The 20,432-nt window shown below is 40.1% G+C and overlaps 2 protein-coding genes across 2 annotated transcripts in view; one reads left to right on the forward strand and one right to left on the reverse strand.

Moving 5' to 3' along the window:
* Positions 1–3,191: 3,191 nt before the first annotated feature.
* si:dkey-7k24.5 (somatomedin-B and thrombospondin type-1 domain-containing protein) lies at positions 3,192–13,616 on the forward strand. Its single transcript, XM_037787328.1, has 5 exons — positions 3,192–3,525; positions 4,977–5,168; positions 7,076–7,154; positions 7,265–7,447; positions 9,289–13,616. Exons 1-5 carry the CDS (start codon positions 3,279–3,281, stop codon positions 9,404–9,406), a joined length of 819 nt encoding a protein of 272 aa, XP_037643256.1. The 5' UTR covers positions 3,192–3,278; the 3' UTR covers positions 9,407–13,616.
* Positions 13,617–14,785: 1,169 nt separating this feature from the next.
* kcnb1 (potassium voltage-gated channel, Shab-related subfamily, member 1) overlaps positions 14,786–20,432 on the reverse strand; it is a 39,466-nt gene continuing 33,819 nt past the window's right edge. The window contains exon 3 of the mRNA XM_037784323.1: positions 14,786–18,777. Coding sequence (XP_037640251.1) covers positions 16,858–18,777 — 1,920 coding nt within the window. The 3' untranslated portion in view covers positions 14,786–16,857. The remainder of the gene's footprint in view (positions 18,778–20,432) is intronic.

A 20,432-nucleotide genomic window follows, 5' to 3' on the forward strand; every position in this document is an offset into this window, starting at 1 on the left:
AGAGACGCTGCAGTGGCTCAGAGGTTATAAAACCGCTGACTCACAGTAAATTTGTAGTTAAGCAGTGAGATAAAGTTCACATTTTTTGTTCACTGTTCAAGGACAATCTATAGTCACAGTTCTACCTCTGCCCTGCAGTCATAGGCTATTAAATGAGAACATAAGCAGATTATGTATACGTGAACAGTAAATCTCTGCGTTGTTACTTATGTCCTATAGGAATGCTGCTTCTTGTGTATCACGCTTTTGTTTTGTAGGTGAACACTGGCAGCCTTGTTTACTCCCTGTGTTGGCACGTGAGCCATATTTAGTGAATTATATGAGCAAATTTGCCGTTGTTTTAAACCACTTATTATAAATCCTGAATTTAAATTCAGCATTTAAACTTTTTTATGCCTCTGTGCTGGCGGCCTGTTTTTGGGTTATCCGTCCATCCGACCCATTCTTGTGAACGCAGGGATGAACAGATTAGAGTTTGGTGTTCAAAGGTCAAAAGTCACTGTGACCTCACGTTCGCCCCATTCATGTGATAACTCAGGAACGCCTTGAGCGAATATCTTGAAATTTGGTACAAACATCCACTCCAATTCTAGTTTAAAGCATTTCATGGCTTTTTTCTGCCTTTCAGTAATTATTACTTTCTGTTTAGAATATCAATCAAACAATCAATCAACCTACATCTACATTTGTTGTTGCCATGCAGTTATGTTATTGTTGCATCTTAGTTGAAACTTCCACCAGTAATGTAAAGAGTAGCTCTTGTATGCCTATATACAGTATATTCTAAAGAACATTTTACAGGTCCACTAAATTCATTGGTAATTATGTGATAATTAGCAAGTAACCTACTTGAAATTTCTTTGGAATTACTGCCAAATTACCCCAATATCTACCTCAGAAATCCAAAGAAATTCAACTAGGTTACTTGCTAATTATCACATAATTACCATGAAATTTGCGGAACTGTAAAATGAAATGATACCGAAAATCTGACAACATTTTAAAAGTGGTGAAGCTTTTTACCTCACAACAACATGATGTGAAGACAAATAAATACTGAATATATTTACAGAAATGGGTCGAGGTTGTAAGAAGGAAGTCAGTTTAGATGCTGCCAAGAATGTTGCCCTACTGTGACTTGTTGAGCAACACTTGGAAACCTCAGAGCCTTAAATCTGGTGGTAATACCTGAATATTGGCAAGCAGCTCAAGTGATGTGGATCCAGTGTGTGGAGCTGTGTCTGATTGTTTGCCAGCGGTTGGATACGCTGTAAAAATGATACATTTTTGACTGTTTTCTACTGGCGGGAAGCCATCCAACCCTGCTGGGCCATTTCTGTCTTTTCAGAGCAGAGTTTATCGAATCTGTGCAACTTTTAAGACACAACCCGTGGTCCAATGTAAACAAGTAGTCATTTTGTTGTGAGAACTGCTTTAGAAATATTATTTTGGAAAGAAAATCTTCAAGTTTCCTGATAAAAAATGAGATAAGAAGAGAAATAAGAGCAGGAGAGAAGGCGTGAGTGGTGTCAATATGGGCCCGTATCCAATAAATGCTGACTGCCTGTTTACTGGAGCAGTAAATGCTTGTCGTCTCTGCAAGCAGTTTTTGCAGGGGCCCACGAGGTATAGGGCCACACACAGGGAAAAAGATCCACAACTGTTTTCGCTCTATGTTTCCCTCAATTCTTCAACTTGTGGTAATTTGAGCAGTGTAGTCTTTTCAGCTCCCCCCTCTGTCTGTTCCTATCTTCTCCCTCAACACACACATCAGAAGGCTACTGGGAATCTTAGTCCGAGTAGAGGCCCACACTGTCCACACTGTTGTTCTTTTTGCATGAATAACCTCGGCCATACTAGTTTCATTAATCCACTCTTTTCACATGTTGAGGCTCACATGGGCCTGGGAAGCCGGCTGCTTCGCCAACACATTGAGAGAGAGAGAGAGAGAGAGAGAGAGGCAGTGAGAGACTTGTTTAGGCAAACAGACATTTTTCTACTGTGGTTTAGCGAGTAAAGGTGGATTTTACTACAGGCTACATGTTGCTGATGGCTTCTAGAAAATGTAAAATGCCATGCAAATGCATCCCAGCAGGGGTCTATATCTTATCTTTTATTCTGTTTCTGGCATTCAGCACCAGTAATTAGGTCTGATGTCTTGATCTAATGAAGGCAGGCTAATACTTTAAGCTGCAGTGGGTAGTAATGGAGCAAATATGATTAAAAAACATTATTTTTATAAAACGGTTGCTATATCCTATCAATAGTGCATAAGACACTGTTGTCCTCCGGTGCTCCTAACGGCATCTGCAAGATTCCACAGACCGGAGGAAAACAACCAATCAGAGCCGAGCTGGAGCCTGCCGTCTCGCTCACAAACTCTGATCAAACGGTCAAACGAGGCAGCGCTGATCAAATATGAATCAATATTCTGCTACTGTAATGACTATTTCTCTCCTCAAATGTTTTTAGAAACATCTTGTAGTGTACGGTTTAGCTGTAAAATGAGAAAGTTTGTGACCCGGCAGCCATGTTGAGATCAGCTGAAGAAATACCGAGCACCGCCCACCAGCCGGAGCACAGCCAATAGGAATGCTCTCTCCCTGAAATGACCTGTGATTGGCCAAAGTCTCCCGTCACGGGCTACATTTTCTAAAGCCTGAAAACAGAGCCATGAGGAGGTGCAGAAGTCTAGTTTTCTCTCAGAACACTTGAATTACTATAGGCTGAAAAAGGTTATTATGGATTTTTTTTTGCCTAATGATGCCAAAAACTTTCTGCAGGTTTACTATCTTGTAAAGCAGGGTAAAAATAAATCTAAAATGAAAATATGGTGGGAAAAAGTTTTCTTTTCTGTTTTCTTTCACGATGCTTTGGCAAAATAAAGCAATGCATTTGGTGACAAGGTAACAAATTAACTGTAAAATCTTGTGGAAAATTATAATAGCCTAATTATTATGTTGTATATCTGCTACTTGGGTCTAATTGATCTAATCTAAAGCTTTCCTAATTGATCTTATACATAGCCAGTAGAGAATTGTTTCTTGTTCAGTATACATAGAGTGGTGAACTGTTCCTTTAAGGGACACAGAGTTGACACATGAATAACTTCCAACTCACCGACCAGCTTCAACTCCTGCTGGTCGCATTGCTGACCTGACTGACCACCACAGATGATCCTTTAACAGGAAAACACTCCTCTGGTGAATAACTTCACACACTACATCCTTTAACTTGTTGCACAGCCGAGCACTAACAGTGTTGAGGTGCATGCTGTGATGCCAGTGAGCAGCAGCAGCAGCAGCAGCAGCAGCTGTGTCTCTCTGGTTTGTCTCCTAGTGTCTCTGTTCCTGGTAGGTCCGGTCTCATCGGGCTGTCGGGATGCAGGTCTGTGCTGCTCCGGCCGGGACCCGGCATGCATCAGCAGAGGATGGAGGTCTGACCGCTCCTATGGGACCTGCTACTGCGACCAGGCCTGTGTGTCCACCCTGGACTGCTGCCACGACTATGAGACAGCCTGCCCAGGTGACAAAACCACTTCTGTTTATCACATATCATTAATCCATTACAGCACAGTGTGATGATATTAATGATGTTTGTTTAAAGGTCCCATATCATGCTCATTTTCAGGTTCATACTTGTTTTTTCTGTTTCTACTAATACATATTTACATGCTGTAATGTTAAAAAAAAAACTTTATTTTCCTCATGCTGTCAGCCTGAATATACCTGTATTTACCCTCTGTCTGAAACACTCCGTTTTAGTACATTTCAATGGAATTGCAACGGAATTGCGTTGCTAGGCAACAGTTTGGGTCCATATTTACTTCCTGTAAGCTGATGTTATTTACATACACTGCAACAGGAAATAAACTGGGACACATTTAGAATGTTTAGGTTTAAAAACATGCAATGGTCTAAATATTGTATATTTGTGACATCACAAATGGACAGAAATCCTAAAAGTTTGTTTTCACCTCACAATTTCTGAATACAGGCTGTGTGTATTCTTCCGTATCTTGAGCATTTTGATAGTTTAACAGTATTTATAAAGCACTTAAACCTGCTTTATAATATAAACGACATGAAAATCTGACTTTATAAAATATGGGACATTTAAGAGTTTTCTCAATAAAATGCATCATATGGGTATAGGGTATACATCATGAAAAACATAAATAGGCCTAACCAAAAATAGAACTAATAAAATGACTTTTAGAAAATGATTATGATTTTGTATTAAAAGACAAATTTGTATGCCATTGGATGGCTCTAAAAAATCCTCCCAAACTGGCAAATGTTCACTGTGAGTCTGTCCTATATTAACAAGAGGACGAAAGTGTCACTGAAATGTTCTGATTGTGGACATTAATGTGGCATCTTGATCTGTAGACATCTGACACCAGTTAAAGGAACAGTGTGTCACATTTAAGGGGATCTATTTGCAGGAATATAATATTGAAAACTATGTTTTCATTAGTGTATAATCACCTGAAAGTAACAATCATGTTTTTGTTAGCTTAGAATGAGCCCTTCATATCTACATAGGGAGCAGGTCCTCTGCATCGCCCGCCATGTTTCTACTGTAGCCCAGAACGGACAAACCAAACACCAGCACTAAAGAGAGCCTGGCGTGTTTTTACGCTACCAGAAGGCCACCGTAGTTCTCTGACACACTGTGATAACGTGAGAGGCAGAGTGAAAAACCGTGGTACCGCCAACCGCCGTTTGACTTCCGTTGCTCCTAAAGTAGTGTTATTATGGTAAGGATAGTCTCTGAGCGAGGCGAACGGCGTTCGACGGTTTTGCACTCGGCGGCTCACGTTACCGCAGTCTTGGAAAGGGAGGAGTGAGCAGATGGGTAATCAGTTTATTACAATCTGCAACCACACCACTAGATGCCACCAAATCCTACACACTGTACCTTTAAGTTATTTCTATGATGCTGGTTTTGTGCTCTGTCTCTTTGTCCCTCAGCGCTGTCCTGTGTGGTGAGCGAGTGGACGCAGTGGTCAGGCTGTGCCGAGCAATGCAGGGCCACAGTCCGCAGGCGGAGCAGGGAGATCCTGCAGGAGCCGCTCAACGCAGGCAAACCCTGCCCCCATCTGGAGGAGCACGCCGGCTGCGCAGAGTACTGGTCCCAGCAAGGGAACTGTCACAACCCACTGGGTGAGGAAAAACCTACTGGGATCCTTCTGCACATCCTCATCCATGTGATGATCACATTCTTCTCTGACATTTGGTGGAATCACTTCATGCTGTAGTTATCCTATCCACTGGAAGACAGCAGAATTTGTGACATTGTAAGATATTAAAGGAAAAAAATATGGCTGATTTATAGGGCCACTTAGGTAAACATGGTTATTTAAACTGTGATAAGGCCAGGTCACATTTGAAGGTAATAGCTGGGACAGACTGCAATGTAAAAAAAAAAAAACACCTCTTAATTGTTAACTGGCCTGTAAAAGACACATAAATAATAGTAAAAATCACAGTACAATATCCATTCATACAGCCGCATCTGATTACCTGATCAGAAGACAGATCATTACATATCTGATTCTGGTATTTTATTCAGTGAAATGGAGTCACATGCAAAACAATGCATGTTTTTTTTAAATTACTGCCTTGTTGTCATTTTAGATACTAGTGCAGTGCCCATGGTCGTTCTGAGCAGGCCGATTGCTTTGCCACCCGGAAGTGCTCCTTGCAGGGTTGTCGAGAAACGATCATCGCTCGTTGACTCCAGGGAAGTGTAAAAGAGTTTAGTTGTAATGTAACAGCATCCAGCAGCAGAAGTTAACTGCAGTCAATGAGCCTGTAAAGGCCCACTGTGGAAAACATGTTCGACTCAGTCCGCAGAGCCTTGAAGCCCCGTCCCCGCTGCTGCAAAGATTGCTCTTCCCTTGTTTATTCAAAGTTTATTGATATTGAACGTGTCGCGCGTCCAAATTGCACCAACTTCGACAAAACACATCCTTGGGTCCCCGGCAATACACCCGCCAAATGCAAAGAAGATTGGATAAGCGGTTCTAGAGATATGTGAAGGACATACAGACAGAGAGCTTTATAGTTAGATGATGCTGCTACTGCACTACCTATTGGCCAAATGGCACCAAATCAGCCACAGTCACTCAGACATCATATATACACGTGTCTACCAAATGTGGTTGCAATACCAGAAAGCATTTAGTTTTTTTTTTATTATTAGGTACCCACAGCATTTGAGCTAACTGTGAGGGCCAGTTATAGCAAAACTGTACGGAACATCAAAAATCCAAAAAGTAACTATTTCCGGCTTGGTCCAGAGATGTTCTGTACCGAAGTTGATGACGATTGCTAAAAATTTGTAGGAGGAGTAGCAAAAAACCCAGATGTGGACACAATTCAAAACAACGGAAAAACAAATCTAGATGCAATAATTTTGTTTTTGAGAAATATGGTTCAGAAGTTACAGGCTAAACGTAAACTTCATTGTTATACTACGACCAACAATACACCCGCCAAGTGTGAAGTCGATCGGATGAGCGGTTCTCCAGATATGCGAAGGACATACAGACAGACAGACAGACAGACAGAGATTCCTCGCTTTAGTTAGATGTCAACAGTGTTAGATAATATTAATTAAGACTTAGTAAATATAAAAGTTCTGATAATCCTTCATGTGCTGTCTTTAATCATTTAATGAATATGTTTCATAATACACTATGCTGCTGTGGCACTGAAGAGCTGAAATACTACCCATTCTATTCTATTCTACCAATTATACTGAATGCAGCTATGTTGTTGTGATGTATGTTTCGCTGTAAAAGAGTGATGGGGATACTGATATGATACATGGGGCCTTTAGACATACTGTAATAGTATATGCAGTATGATTTATAGCCACTGCCCCTCCAGCACATATCTGATGAAGCACACGAGCAAAAGCTGTTTCCTCCAGTTTTCCGCGCTGTTTCACACCAGAGAATCACACTCTCGTGAACATTTTCCCAGCACATGCTCATTTTAAATGTATGAGCTATTGCAACATATGGTCACATGTAATGTTCTTATCATGGATGCTCCCTCTGCAGTGCCAGCGCTGATTATCACGGGTGGCTATGGCAACGCCAGGAAGAAAAGAGACATCCCCGACGGCAGCGACATTATAGGGTAACACGTTCAGAGAGTCCCTATGCCATGCCTTTGATATGTTCTCATGTATCGTCCATGTGCTTCTAGTCTGAGTTTGGTGTGTGTTTGTGTGTTTGTGTGTAAAATAGGTATTGTGTCCAGTTTCAGTTGGCCTCTCTGACAAAAGGATGCCAGCAGAGTTCGGGCCCACACACCCAGTGGATGCAGCACCTGAGGGAGGGCCACCGCGTGTGTGTCGAGTGCCAGCCGCCCGCTCTCGCCGCTGGACAGACACACTGTGCCGGAGACGGAGAGGAAAACGGCGAGGGCAGGTAAGAATGGCGAATATGCATCCTAAGATTATTGGTTTCTTGCATGAAAACATTGTCATATCACAACTTGATGATTGAACAAATAATAAAAAAAGAAAACTCTTTGAATTCAGAAAGCCTTTACACACATTTAAGCTTGTGTTTGTTGGCCAGAAGAGAGAGAGATAAGGTGTTTGTTTTTAAAGCCCAGCCAAGAGTTTATTCAACCATGAAATTGGCTTGGAGTTAAATTTGCTCACATGTAAAGAAACTCAATGTTGCACACAATTTCACTAATAGAGGCGACCTTTCTGTTTCACCCTATGACAGTAGAGTCAATTATTCTGTAATTACCCACTAAAAACAGTATAACACATGAGTAAATTAGAAAGTAATTGTGACTGTTATTACTCATAATAAAAACACAACACTTGTCCTTCATGATTAATAATAGGTAATCATTATTACACAGAGAAGTGAGTTACAAAATACCACAAATATGGTTTAAATGCGTTGACTAATGTTTGTGTAAATTATATATTTGTTTGTTTGGTGCACTATGCATAGGAAATGTGATCATATTGTATTCTGGACATGATCTGATACTGAATCCTAAGCTGTTGTCAAATCGCTCCCTTTGACTAGAAGATTCCCTTTTTTTGTTCATGAAACATCACTTAAACATTATACATTTTGCCTTTTTTCCAAGACGAGAAGAACAATACCACTCTCATGTCTGTACTGTAAATATGTAGCTGCATGTAGCCTTTAAGGATAGACGTTACTTAATTATAAATTAAGATTAGGCGATTTTATTTTTGGACATGGCCATGGTTGCTGTTTTCCTGCTTCCAGTCTTTGTGCTAAGCTAAGCTAAGCAGCTGCTAACGGAAGCGTCATATTTAATGTACACACAATAGTGATATATACTGTAGATCTGCTCCTCTAACTTTCAGCAAGAAAGCAAATTATCCCAAAATGTTGAACTGTTCCTTTAAGGATATATTTAATAATTATTTGTATATAATAATCCTGATTTATATATAATTATAAATCAGGATTATGATAACTGTTGCCCATTTACCATAAAATATAGACAGCAAAAAGGTAATTTCTGTAATTGCATTAAGGAGAAATGATTACACCATATTAAATTATAAAAAAAAGAGAGCAGTCCATTTGCAGACATCACTTGTTGTTTATGTCAGTGTTATTAACCAAAACACATTGTGTGTATGCTTAAGGTCTAAAAAAAAGTGATGAATGCATTTCCTTACACATAAAACACTTTCAAAGCTGATTTTCTGGATCTTAAATGTTTGAAACTTGCATTGTTTACACCCATGTTTACTAGTAAGAAGTCCTCTTTATTGGTGCATTGCTGCATATCTTTACCGCCACTAGTAGATTAGTGGAACGCCATTAGCATAAATGTGTATAGAGTGGGTGGCGTGTGCATGTGGCATGCACGAGATGAATAGAATGGGGAGAAAAAACTGCTCCATAGCGCTACTAGAGCTCCAAAACTCCACAGGGAACCTTTAATCCCAAAACACATCCATCCTAACTTTAACCTTAACCATATCCATATTGTCGCACTGCACAGACAGAAGATCCTAGCCGTGGTATCTGTAAAAATGTAGCATGCATAACACCGTTCTACCTGTTTGTGTTTCTGACTAGTCTGTTTGAGAGGGGCAGTGATGGATATAGAGTACTGATATGTGGATTGTGATGGATTTCTTAGATCTGATTGGTAACAGTGAGGAGGACTACCACTAGATGGCGACATTGTTTATCACTTGTATTTAAAGAGAAATCTTGTGAGCACTAACTCCTTCCTTCCTCCATCCTCCCTGCAGAAGACAGTCTCTCCAGTGGCAGGCGGTGGGAAACCCTCGATGCAGGGGTGTGTGGAGGCGTGTGGGGAGGCTGGAGGCCTGTTCCTGCCCAACAGCCCACAGCTTCCTCTTCATCTAACCTCCTCCTTCCTCCCGTTAGCCTCCCTCCTGCACATGTTCACTCAGACTCTATGTATAAAGAACAATCTGTCACCATAATAAACACAAATGTTCTCTATGTAAGAGTTCTGCTCAATGCTCAGTTGTGCTTCTTCTCCAGATTAGTGCAACTACATGTAAACGTTTTATTAATATGGCTGAATGTGTGCCAATGAAAATCATATTTCTTAGTCAGAATATAATACATTTGTTGTCCTCACTGCTCAACAAAAACTTGAATAATACATATTTTTGGTTTGCATCAAAAACGGCAAATGAACAGTAAAATGAAAGTCAGAAATTCCTAATCAAAATGTAAAGTGATCTGATTTATTTCATTTTTAGTCATCCAAGGGAAATGTTGCTTTTCTTAAGAAATAGAAATATCTCGGGACATTGAGACACTTTTTTTTTTTTTACATGAGAAGAACTGGCTCTGTGTGATTCACAACCAGTCACAACGCCAAAGTTACAACATGCACTGAACAATAGAACATTTATACAGAAACAACAGCATAGAAAGTCAACAGGTAAAAATGAGTTGTTTTTTCTTTTACAAAACAGACAGCCTCGGGACCTACAAACAACATTGTATAAGAGCTGGCTAAGGTCGTTCAAATATTTTTTTTCAATTCCCTGGAAAGAGTGTACTTTACAAAGACTGATGGCTTAGGCAAGGTTGGGGTCAATTCCACTGAGAGCTTAAACGTAGAAAAAAATAGAGTTTGTGTTTTTTAATTTGTACTAATTAGTCTCATGCTCTAATACTGGTTCCTTTTATAGTGTGATGTGTGTTTTACTCCATCAAGGCATCCTGAATCGACCCCAACCCTGTAATACAGTGTTCGATTCAGAGTATGTGGAACTGGGCTACTTGCTAAAGCACTGGTTCTCACTGGGTTTTTGAAACTACCTTGAAAAGGGTCCTATATGGGGTTCTAACAAAAAATGAAAAGACTTGAACCTCTTTACAGTTTCATTTAGCAGCTAGTGCGACAACCAAGTTCTCCTATAGGTTTCTTGTTATGGAAAGTTTGAGAATATGTGCTCTTCCTCTTAGTTTGTATCAATAAATGAGAAATAAAACAAGTCTTGATTGTGTTTTCTTCATAAAGCATGATGGTTTAGTCCTTTGAATCACTCCACAGGGATCTCAGTGAAATTAAAAGCTCTTTTAGACTACTAGATTGTGTTAATTTGAATGGCTCCCTTGGAAATGGAGGTTAGTAAAGTGCCAAAATGAAGTAAAAACAAGGATCTTCTAAAATAGATGAATATATTTTTTTGTATTATGGTGGTATCATGTCACAGTATCACAGTCAGGTATCAAATCACAACACCGTGCTTGATGTTTCTTTTGCACTACCCTGTCTAAAAGATTAAGAGTCTCAATACTAGTGTCAGGATTTAAATACGTGTTTGTGTGTATGTGCATGGGTGCACATTTGTGTAATATTTGCAGACAATAAATCTCTAAAATAGTGCTTGCTGTCTATTCATGGAATATTGATTGTCATTATTGTTGTGAGTTATTTCAGTGAAACATGGTCCCTGGGGGTGAAAGTAATGAATTACATTTACACTCTACCTTGACAAAGTTTTTTTTTTGTGTACTTGTACTTTGAGTATTTTTTTGAAATTGGTAATTTTACTTTTACTTTGCTACATTTCAAATCGCATCCATTACAGACTAAAAACAAAATTCACATGGAAAAAGTCCTGACAAACTGTGAGAGAGGAACAGATAAAACAGCAGCTGCAGCAGAGAAGAAGCTGCAGGTGTTTCTGCGGTGTTGTGCTGTGATTGGTTAGTACTACTGGGCTGTGATTGGCTAGTGCGCATTGCCTTTACGTAGAAAAGTTTGCAGAGTTCACGGCTGAGTTCACGGCCGGGGCTAGCACTTCTAACACAAATGAAGGTTATCATTAACCTATGGAGTGTGGTTATAATAATATAACTATTGTACCTATGCGTAGTTAAAAAAAATGTTGCATCTATCTCAATTAATGACTGACCTCAGCGAGCACGCTAAGTGAAGCACCCACGATGTCTGGCTAATATGCTAAATGCTAACATGCTAACTTCAACCTTCATTGAGTTGATTGAGGACTTTCTGCTGTTTGAGACTGTTAATCCTCCATGTGATGGCAGAGCCTGGACTGGTTATTCTTTGAGAGTGAACGAGTAGAGCAGTTGAAACTGGAGCAGATTGTGGAGGACTTGGCACTAGTGCCGTTCAGACAGGTGAGTACAACAACACACTGTTGAACCAAAGAGTATAGAAGCAAAGAGATAAATCTTTACTGGCGTCCGGGAAGTCGCTTTCAGTCCAACATGGCGGAAGCGTAGCTCTGCTGCTGGGCGCTGATGTTGCAACAGAACGAACAATTGACTTTCACTTCTTGGCAATACACGTTCTTTGGTTGAGAACGTTAACGTTGCCTAGCAACGTAGGTAAGGTGTGTGTAAAAACTGTGCTGTAGGCTAATATGTGTGTTTATAAAAACAAGTTCATATTGTTTACATTGTCTGCTTTTGTGCGATGTTTTATTCTACTGGTTATTCTAAAATAAGTTTCAGGCGCCTTGGTGTCCATAGCTCTTTTTTTATTTATTGGTGATCATTTTTGTTGACATATCTGAGTATTCTGGTTCATTCTTGTGTGGCTACATTGAGGAAGGCAGTTGTATATTTATATAAATTATAATCAGTTGTATGCACAGACTGCAGAGTGTCCATTTGTTGGTTTGGACAGAAGGTCTTGTTGCTAATGTTGTTCCACTTGTATATAAGTTGACATTTAATGCAATCTATTTTTTGTAGCCGAAAGATGGTCTTTAATTTATCATCATACCCCTTCCTCCCCCTTTTTTCTAAACGTAAGGCAGTAACGTTTTACTCTCGCTCATTTTAACTGACCTAATATTCACTTTTAACATTACTTAAGTACATGTTTTACACAAGTAGCCAACTTTTACTTGAGTAAAAATGTATTTAAAGTTTTCTAGTACTCTTTCCACCTCTGTGTAATATAGAAAACCTAAATGATGGGACAGAAGCTCACATTATGCTTCACAAGAGGTTATGTAATCTGAATGTCCTTTATGTTGAAAATGAAACTTAGTTATCCATTTTTTTAATGATGTAATGCACTCAGAAGGACATTTCTGACTGAAATTTGTTTCATCAAAATTAAGAAAACATTTTGAAATCTCCATGGACAGGGTAAAAAGATGTTGGCATACATTGGCCTTGACCTTTCATAAGAGAAAGATAAATATACAAAGAAAAGTTAATCAGGAACTAACATCCAACTGGTCTGAACTAAATGCCTCTCTTGTTGGGACTGATGTTGTCTAACCCTACGAAAATACAATGTAAGGTACTAAGCTTGCATGTTTATCATGTTTTCATTGTATAATTGGACGTGTGCCACTTCCACCTCGTAATGTCATATGAAGAAGTTTATTGTGGGAATAATTAATTAATGTCTAAATATAGCTAAAGGAGTAGCCATTCACGGCAAGTTTATGGGGAGACTTCAAAAATGATTCAATCTGAATATCACCAGAGGCCATCTGGAAAATGTTTAATATCAGCAGTGAATTGTTATGCCATAGGACATTTTCTCATTTTAAAAATCAAATCATTTCATTTGTTAACACCTCTTTGCATGCGATACTTAAGTTTAGGTCTATATTTTAATATACTTTTGAGTGCGATCATTTTTCTTTTTTTATGTGAATTTAGCTTCTAATATTAGCAGATACTTAAGTTTATGTGCAACAAAGGACAATGATTAGACATTTCACTTGAATAAAAAAAAGGGATGTTGTGATACATAGTCTATGAAGCTGGATGAAATGAATTCATCACCACCTAATTATATGATGTGTGTTAAATAAGATCCATAAAATGTGCCTCCCATCCCTCTCTTCTCAGCAGTAAATGAAGCTGCAACTTCAAAAATGAAACGTACGCAAAAGTAATCTTAATTTCTCATTTGAAAAGAGTACAATCTGTGTTACTGTTTACATGTTAGAGTCACAACTGCAGATATAATATGGAGAAAACAGAAGCAGGATTCCCCCCGACATCATGCACACATTCGTAAATAGTTCATTCTTTTCCATTAAGCAGCAGCCACACTGCTCTAATGCCCTGGCTTTACAGCTGTCACACACGCACACACACACACACACACACACACACACACGCACACACACACACACACACACACACACACACGCACACACACACACACACACACACACACACACACGCACACACGTTTACGCACAAACACACACACACACACGGTTCCCTCAGCCTCTCACAGTCATTGTTATTCCTTTCACGCGTCAGCTCCTCTCACTATGGGAGAGCAATATGAAATGGTTCAACTCTGTGATTAAAACAGGAAATGAAATCAGGGTTTGTGATTTGACTCTTAACCACAACACTTAAAAAATGTATGCCGATCACATTCTGTTGACTTCTGACTAAAACTGTACTCAACACCTACATTTATAATAGTGCGGTGACCTCTTTTATTTGTATCTCTCACCAATATACGTTGGCGTTTAAAATTTGGTCAGTTTTTCTTTGAGAATGTGTTTAGTTGGCAGTGAGGGTCTTCTTCGCTCATCTCGTTAACATGAGGAAGTTATGATAAGACGTGCTCTTGAAATTTTTAAATTAATTAGAATTATAAAAATGTTGTACCTTCACATTTGAAATGAGATTTCAAAGGGCTGAGGGAGTAACAGTGGGTTGTTAACTCTTTTTATTACTTGATTGGTCAATCACGGCGTTTTACGCTCTGTTATTTCTTTATAGCAGACTGTTGCTATGCATAACAGACCGTTGCTATGTGTAACAGACCGTTGCTATGAGCGCAGCTCTGATGTCGGACTCTGGCGGACCATTTTTGTGTCAAATTATTGATTTCTTAAGTAAGTAGCTGTGTAATAAGTTGGATAATGTACAACGAGCCGGTCATTGTTGTGAAATAAACCCTGACAGGGTTTGCCTTGCATTGCCCCATCGTGGTTTATTTCACAACAATGATCGGCTTGCTGTACATTATCTCTTACATACTAACTCTGCTCATGTTAGCATGGTCTATACGGATATAAAGTCAGTCGATCTTAATATACGATTTAGAGGCTGGGCAATATGACGATATATGTCGTCAAGACGATATAAAAATGTCTATCGTATATATATTTTTCTGTATTGTTTCTATCATGATATAGGCTAGGCCTATATTTCTTTCTTTTTTCTCTATAATTTCACTTAAAACAGTTATGTTCATTTTGCACTCTAGTTTTTAAAATGAGAAAATACTCTGTACTTTTCATTTGATCAGTATTTAATTCACAGAGAAGTATACAAAATAGGCTTTACCATGTGGCTATTTCATATAGACTATTTATTTATTTAATTACCAGAAAACATGCTATATCGTGATACATATCGTTAAAGCGATATGAAAAGACCTATATCATGATAGAAGATTTTGGCCACATCGCCCAGCCCTAATTTAATTCACATTTTTACGGTTGGGATTATGGTTAAAATACAGCACTTTTGTCCCTCTATATTCTGTGTATGGTCATTCATGTAATATGTTTCATAAACAGTGATAAGTGACACTTGCTATACTCTCTGCGGTATGGGAATATAAACAGATAGTAGAGAATGCATTCTGGGGAGTTGTAATATTTATGAAATGCTGCAGAGATTTTAGACATAAACATAACAACGTACAAGGTCCTTACATCATAATGTTGCTTTTACTCATAAATATGCACAGTGAGGAGTGGCTCTGCTAACATGTGACTACTGTGCATACCTATCACTTTATGGGAACATGCCTGTGTGTGTGTGTGTTCTTGTATATGCGTTGAACATACGTTACATGCAATCAGAGCTTCCTGCCCCAATTAACAAAGCGTTGCTGAGCTGCTGCCAGCCTTTGTCGTCACCATGGAAACTAAGTGTATCTATGTATCCTGAAAATTGTCTTTCATAACTGTATGTATCTTTAGTGGGTGTGTGTGCTCATGCATGGGTTGGTAGCGTTAACCTGGCGGTGTATATTTAATGCCATTAAAGTTTATTTTGACAATTAAAGGAGCAAAGTAGAGATGGAAACCCTGCTTTAAATACACACATAGTCCATTATCTGAGAGTGTGATCTCTTGCGTGTTGGTCAAAGGAAGGCCAATGCATGCTGAACATCTGTTACTGAAATCTAAACTTTATGACAGTAATCATAATGCTGTAAACATAAAAACTATATTAGAGGATTTTCATATATTTCCTTTTTAAAAGCGTCTCATGTTTTTGTATGTTGACCGGTTGGGTGCATGCATGCTTCATAAATGTGCGCTTTATGCAGCAATCAAGCTTATTATTTCTGGCTCTTATGTTAGCCCATATCAAAAAATCTTGGTCCACTACCACTACCATCCCTTGAAAAGGATACTGAGGTGCTAAGACAATATTCACTGGTCAAGATTTGAAATCCATTCTCACCATGACATGATAACATAGGGGATAGCAAAATACTGTTTAAGAAAGAGCACTCATTATGATGGATGATGGGCTGGAGCCTCCGATAACTGCAGCCTCTGTGCCAAGACATTGAACCTTACACAGGATTACTCTTCACATATGACACAGCAGACTAGCAAATCACATATTTCTATAAGGAACTCTCTCTTATCTATATAAAAATAAATCAGGTAAGACAATCTCAAGAGTGTGTATACATGAATTACCATTAGATCACCCATCAACATTCACGCTCACTCACACACATGCACGCACGGTATATGCAGACATGCACACCCCTACAAATGTAAATGACTAAGGCCTGTTTTGGGAATGGAGGGCACGAGTAAGTAGCTTATAGGCTTCTAGGTCCTCTCCTGTATCTCCAAGACTACAAAATGAAGTGGGACTCAGTAACGGGATAGTGGGCAGCTGGGATTTTTTTTTCCTGGAGAGTTTTGAGATATCCCCCTGCCGCTAAAACCACCATTCAGTTTGGTTACACGAGTTATAGCCACATCTCAATTTCTCTGTGGACTCTGCTTCCACGTGGATCTCTGAACAGACCCTTTGGCTACCTGGGAGTGCTCTTTGTTTTGTGTAATACCACTAATAGGAATGAGTTGAAGGAGGGGCAGTGACATTCTCCAATTTAGAAGTGTTTTTCTCCCAGAGTATTCACTACACATGTTGACCCTGAGCTCAGTGCCCAATGGCGTGCTCAGGTAATTTGTGAAATGTTCCAGTGAGACCCTTCGTCTCTCCCACTTTCGTTGTCTCTGGCTGATAGAGTGTTTTTAGTCTGTCCGGTGTCTCCATCACAAACACTCTGGCTCCAGCTTCCTGTTTATATCTGCTGTACTTCTACCTCAGAGGCTTTTATCCAAAGTGTTTTGACGCCCCCTCTCAACCTTTGGTCTACGTGTCATCTCAGGTCCTACGTGATTCTCGTGAGCTATCCCACGAATCCCTTCAATGGGGAATAGACAGTTCTGGCCCAGCATTTTTTGGGCGGCTTCTAAATGGTTGGCGCCTTTCTGGTAATTGATGTTGATGCTGCGTTTTGGGCTTGAACCAGCCAAAAGACGCTCTGAAGGACTGGCATCAGAGATGTCGCGGAGGTGCTCATCATCGTCCGTATCGGCGTCTATGTATTTGCTGATTGAGGAGTCGTGGAAGGTGAAGACAGTTGCGGCCAGGGTGGTGCTCTCTGGGGACTTGGGTGGGGTTCTGCTGCTGGCAGTGGTGTAGACAGAAACTTCAGGGCTTAACAGAGAGTGGTCTGACATTACTGAGCTATCTGAGAGCGGGGACAGGCCTGAACCCCCCTCGCTGCGACAGCCTCCTTTGGGGATAAGGCCTTTTGAGGAGTTGCCAGAAAAGAAGAATCTCCGTGCATTCTCTGAGCATGAGGGCTTTGTGATAGACATGGGAGTCAGCATAGGCTCACGCTCCCCAGTGATTTGCTTGCCTGCTTTTGCACTGCCGTGCTGGGAGAAAGCTGTAGCCGGACTGTGAGAGAACCGATTGCTTTCCTGAAGACCAAGGTCCATTGCTGGACTATGGGGGTAGCGTGGATTCTCCTGGAAGTCTGTAGCACAACTGATGTAGCTGTCAATGCTCGACAAGCTTTTCATGTCCCCAACTCCTTCTCTGGTTCCTATCGCCGATGGCCCGTGATCTTGGATGGCCCCAAGCTCTATCTCATCCCTCTGTTTGCCAGCTCTGGAGCCCCTGTCTTTAGCATTGAGGTTTGGCTGGGATTGTGTCTTGGCCATCTGGTTGTACATCTCCTCGAGCTTCTGAACATTTAGCCTCTGGGGACTGGTGGCCTTGCTGGGAGAGCCTAACTCCTGGGCGTTGAAGGAACGGTTTGAGCTTGTTTCTGATGCAGCTCTCTTGGGGGTCCATTTCCAATGGCTTGGAGAGAGATGGTTGTCATTAGGTCTCTCACTCTTCTCTACCACCACATCCATAAGTTCTGCACTACGAGCAAATGCCTCTTTCAAGTTCATTGAGACAATGCTACCATTTCTCTTTGCCCTATCTAGGGCCTCTCTTCGTTTAGTTGCTTTTTCCTGCCTCTTCTGCTCTTTGTAGAATTCAGAGAAGTTATTTACAATAATGGGAATAGGTAGGGCAATCACCAGTACTCCAGCTATGCAGCATAACCCCCCCACTATCTTTCCCAGTAGAGTCTTTGGGTAGATATCTCCGTAACCTACTGTGGTCATAGTAATAGTAGCCCACCAGAAAGAAGCTGGGATGCTTTTAAACTTTGTATCCTCCTCATCCTTCTCAGCAAAGAACACCAGACTGGAGAAGATCATGATGCCCATGGCCAGGAAAAGAATAAGCAGGCCCAGCTCATTGTAACTCCTCCTAAGAGTGAAACCCAGAGACTGGAGACCTGTGGAGTGACGAGCCAGCTTCAGAATACGCAGGATACGCATGATTCGAAAAATCTGAACCACGCGGCGGACGTTCTGAAATTGCAGCACGCTCTTGTTGGATTCTGTCAGGAAGATGGTGACGTAGTAGGGCAAGATGGCCAGCAGGTCGATGACGTTCAGAGGACCCTTAAAGAACTTCCACTTGTTGGGGGAGGAGAGGAAGCGAAGCAGGTACTCCATGGTGAACCAGGCGATACATACAGCTTCCACGTGGGCCAGTTGTGGGTTGTCTGAAGACTGGCCAAACTCATCTGTGTCCTGCAGCTCTGGAAGGGTGTTCAGAGACAAGGCAATGGTGGATAGCACAATGAAGAGGATGGAGATGATGGCCAGGATCTGAAAGACAAATTTATAAAAGTAATATGAGTAAGGTTTGCAGGATCAGGGAATTATATATATATATCAGTTAAAATTGGATATCATATATGCAGTTAGTCATTAAAAGGAAAATTCACAGATGTCCAACCTTATCTCTGTCTTTCTGAGTTATGGATATAGTTTGAAAAAACGCTTTCTTGCCGATATTCTCTGGGGCGCAACTGGGCACAGCTGCAAAATCTTTTTGTTTGTCCTCCTTGCCTCCGTCTGGAGGCAAGGAAGAACCACAGAGTGCTATTTCAGCTTTGGTAGCTGTGAGGCACAATGCCATTCAAAAACATCTTTGTTCTTTTCGCTAGGGCTACGTTTCCAAGAGTGAAAATGGCATCCCAAGTATGAGTGCAGAGCAGAGGTCTTTTTCTTCAGGTTGGTAAACAGAGACTGTTGTCTTTAAAGCATTGTTTTCAGCTCATTTACCTTCTTTGTTCATAGAATGATACCAGTCGGAAAGATTGGATAGAAATTGTGGAATTGTGTTATCAAATTATATATATAATATATATATATTTTGTTTATTTATGAGATGTAGCGAACTCGCCGCTTAAGTGCAATGCATCCTGGGACGCGTAGGCGCAGCCGATACAGCTCCGCAGCAGGAGAAATTAGCTTTATCGATCAATATAGCACACACTGGGGAATTTATTTCTTCAGTGGACTACATTTACCATCAGCACTGATTGGACATTTACATAAAAGGTGGTGAATTTTCCCTTTAATTCCTTATTCTGATTAGACAATTACTGCACGCATAAATGCACGTTCAGTGTATTTATAATGGTTACTTTTGATTACAGTATTAAAGTGCTAATAATAATTCCAATAACTTTACACTCTAAAAAAATACATGACTGTGTGAAGTGTGGTTGGTTCGGACCACTTATTTATTCATAGACCCACTCAGCAGGCTTATACATGAGTGTGTTTGCTTGAGTGGAAAAAATGTTCAGCAACCAATAAACAAAATCAACAGCATCACAGAATACAGTACATGTGACTCGTTGAAAATCTTCTCGAATGTCTACAATTTTCAGATATTTAATAAACAAAGAAAAACTCTTCTTTATAGGTGGATGAAGGTTTTTAGCAATAAAATGTAACGAAATTGACCAAACTAGAGTTAGGATGTTTCCATACAGTATAAAAGAGAGTCTACAGCCGTGCGGCCGTATGTCAGCATGCTTACATGCTCACAAAGACAATCTGATGTTGCCACAAGCTGATGTTATGCAGGTATAATGATTACCATGTTCACATGCATGCTAACATTTGCTATTTTGCAATTAACCGTGTACAGCTGATGGTGATGGGAATACCATTAGTTGTGCAGGTATTTAGTCACAAACCAAAGTATTGACAAAAGTGAAATTTTGACCTGAAGATGGCGCTAGATGAAAAATCAGGAGATCAGTAAGGTTATTTGAATTTACCCTTAGAGGGGCATGAATGTCTGTACCCATCCATTACTACTAGCATGGCTAAATAAGTCTTCTTAGATTTAGAATGAGCAAAATTACTTGCATAAAAAGAACGAGTCAAGAACGAGTCTGGTCAAATAGAAACTAGCTAAATGGTAGATGAAAACTAATTATGACCTGTAACTGCAGATCTATGAT

Source organism: Sebastes umbrosus, chromosome 1 (genome assembly GCF_015220745.1).
Source record: "Sebastes umbrosus isolate fSebUmb1 chromosome 1, fSebUmb1.pri, whole genome shotgun sequence".
Classification (NCBI taxonomy): domain Eukaryota; kingdom Metazoa; phylum Chordata; class Actinopteri; order Perciformes; family Sebastidae; genus Sebastes; species Sebastes umbrosus.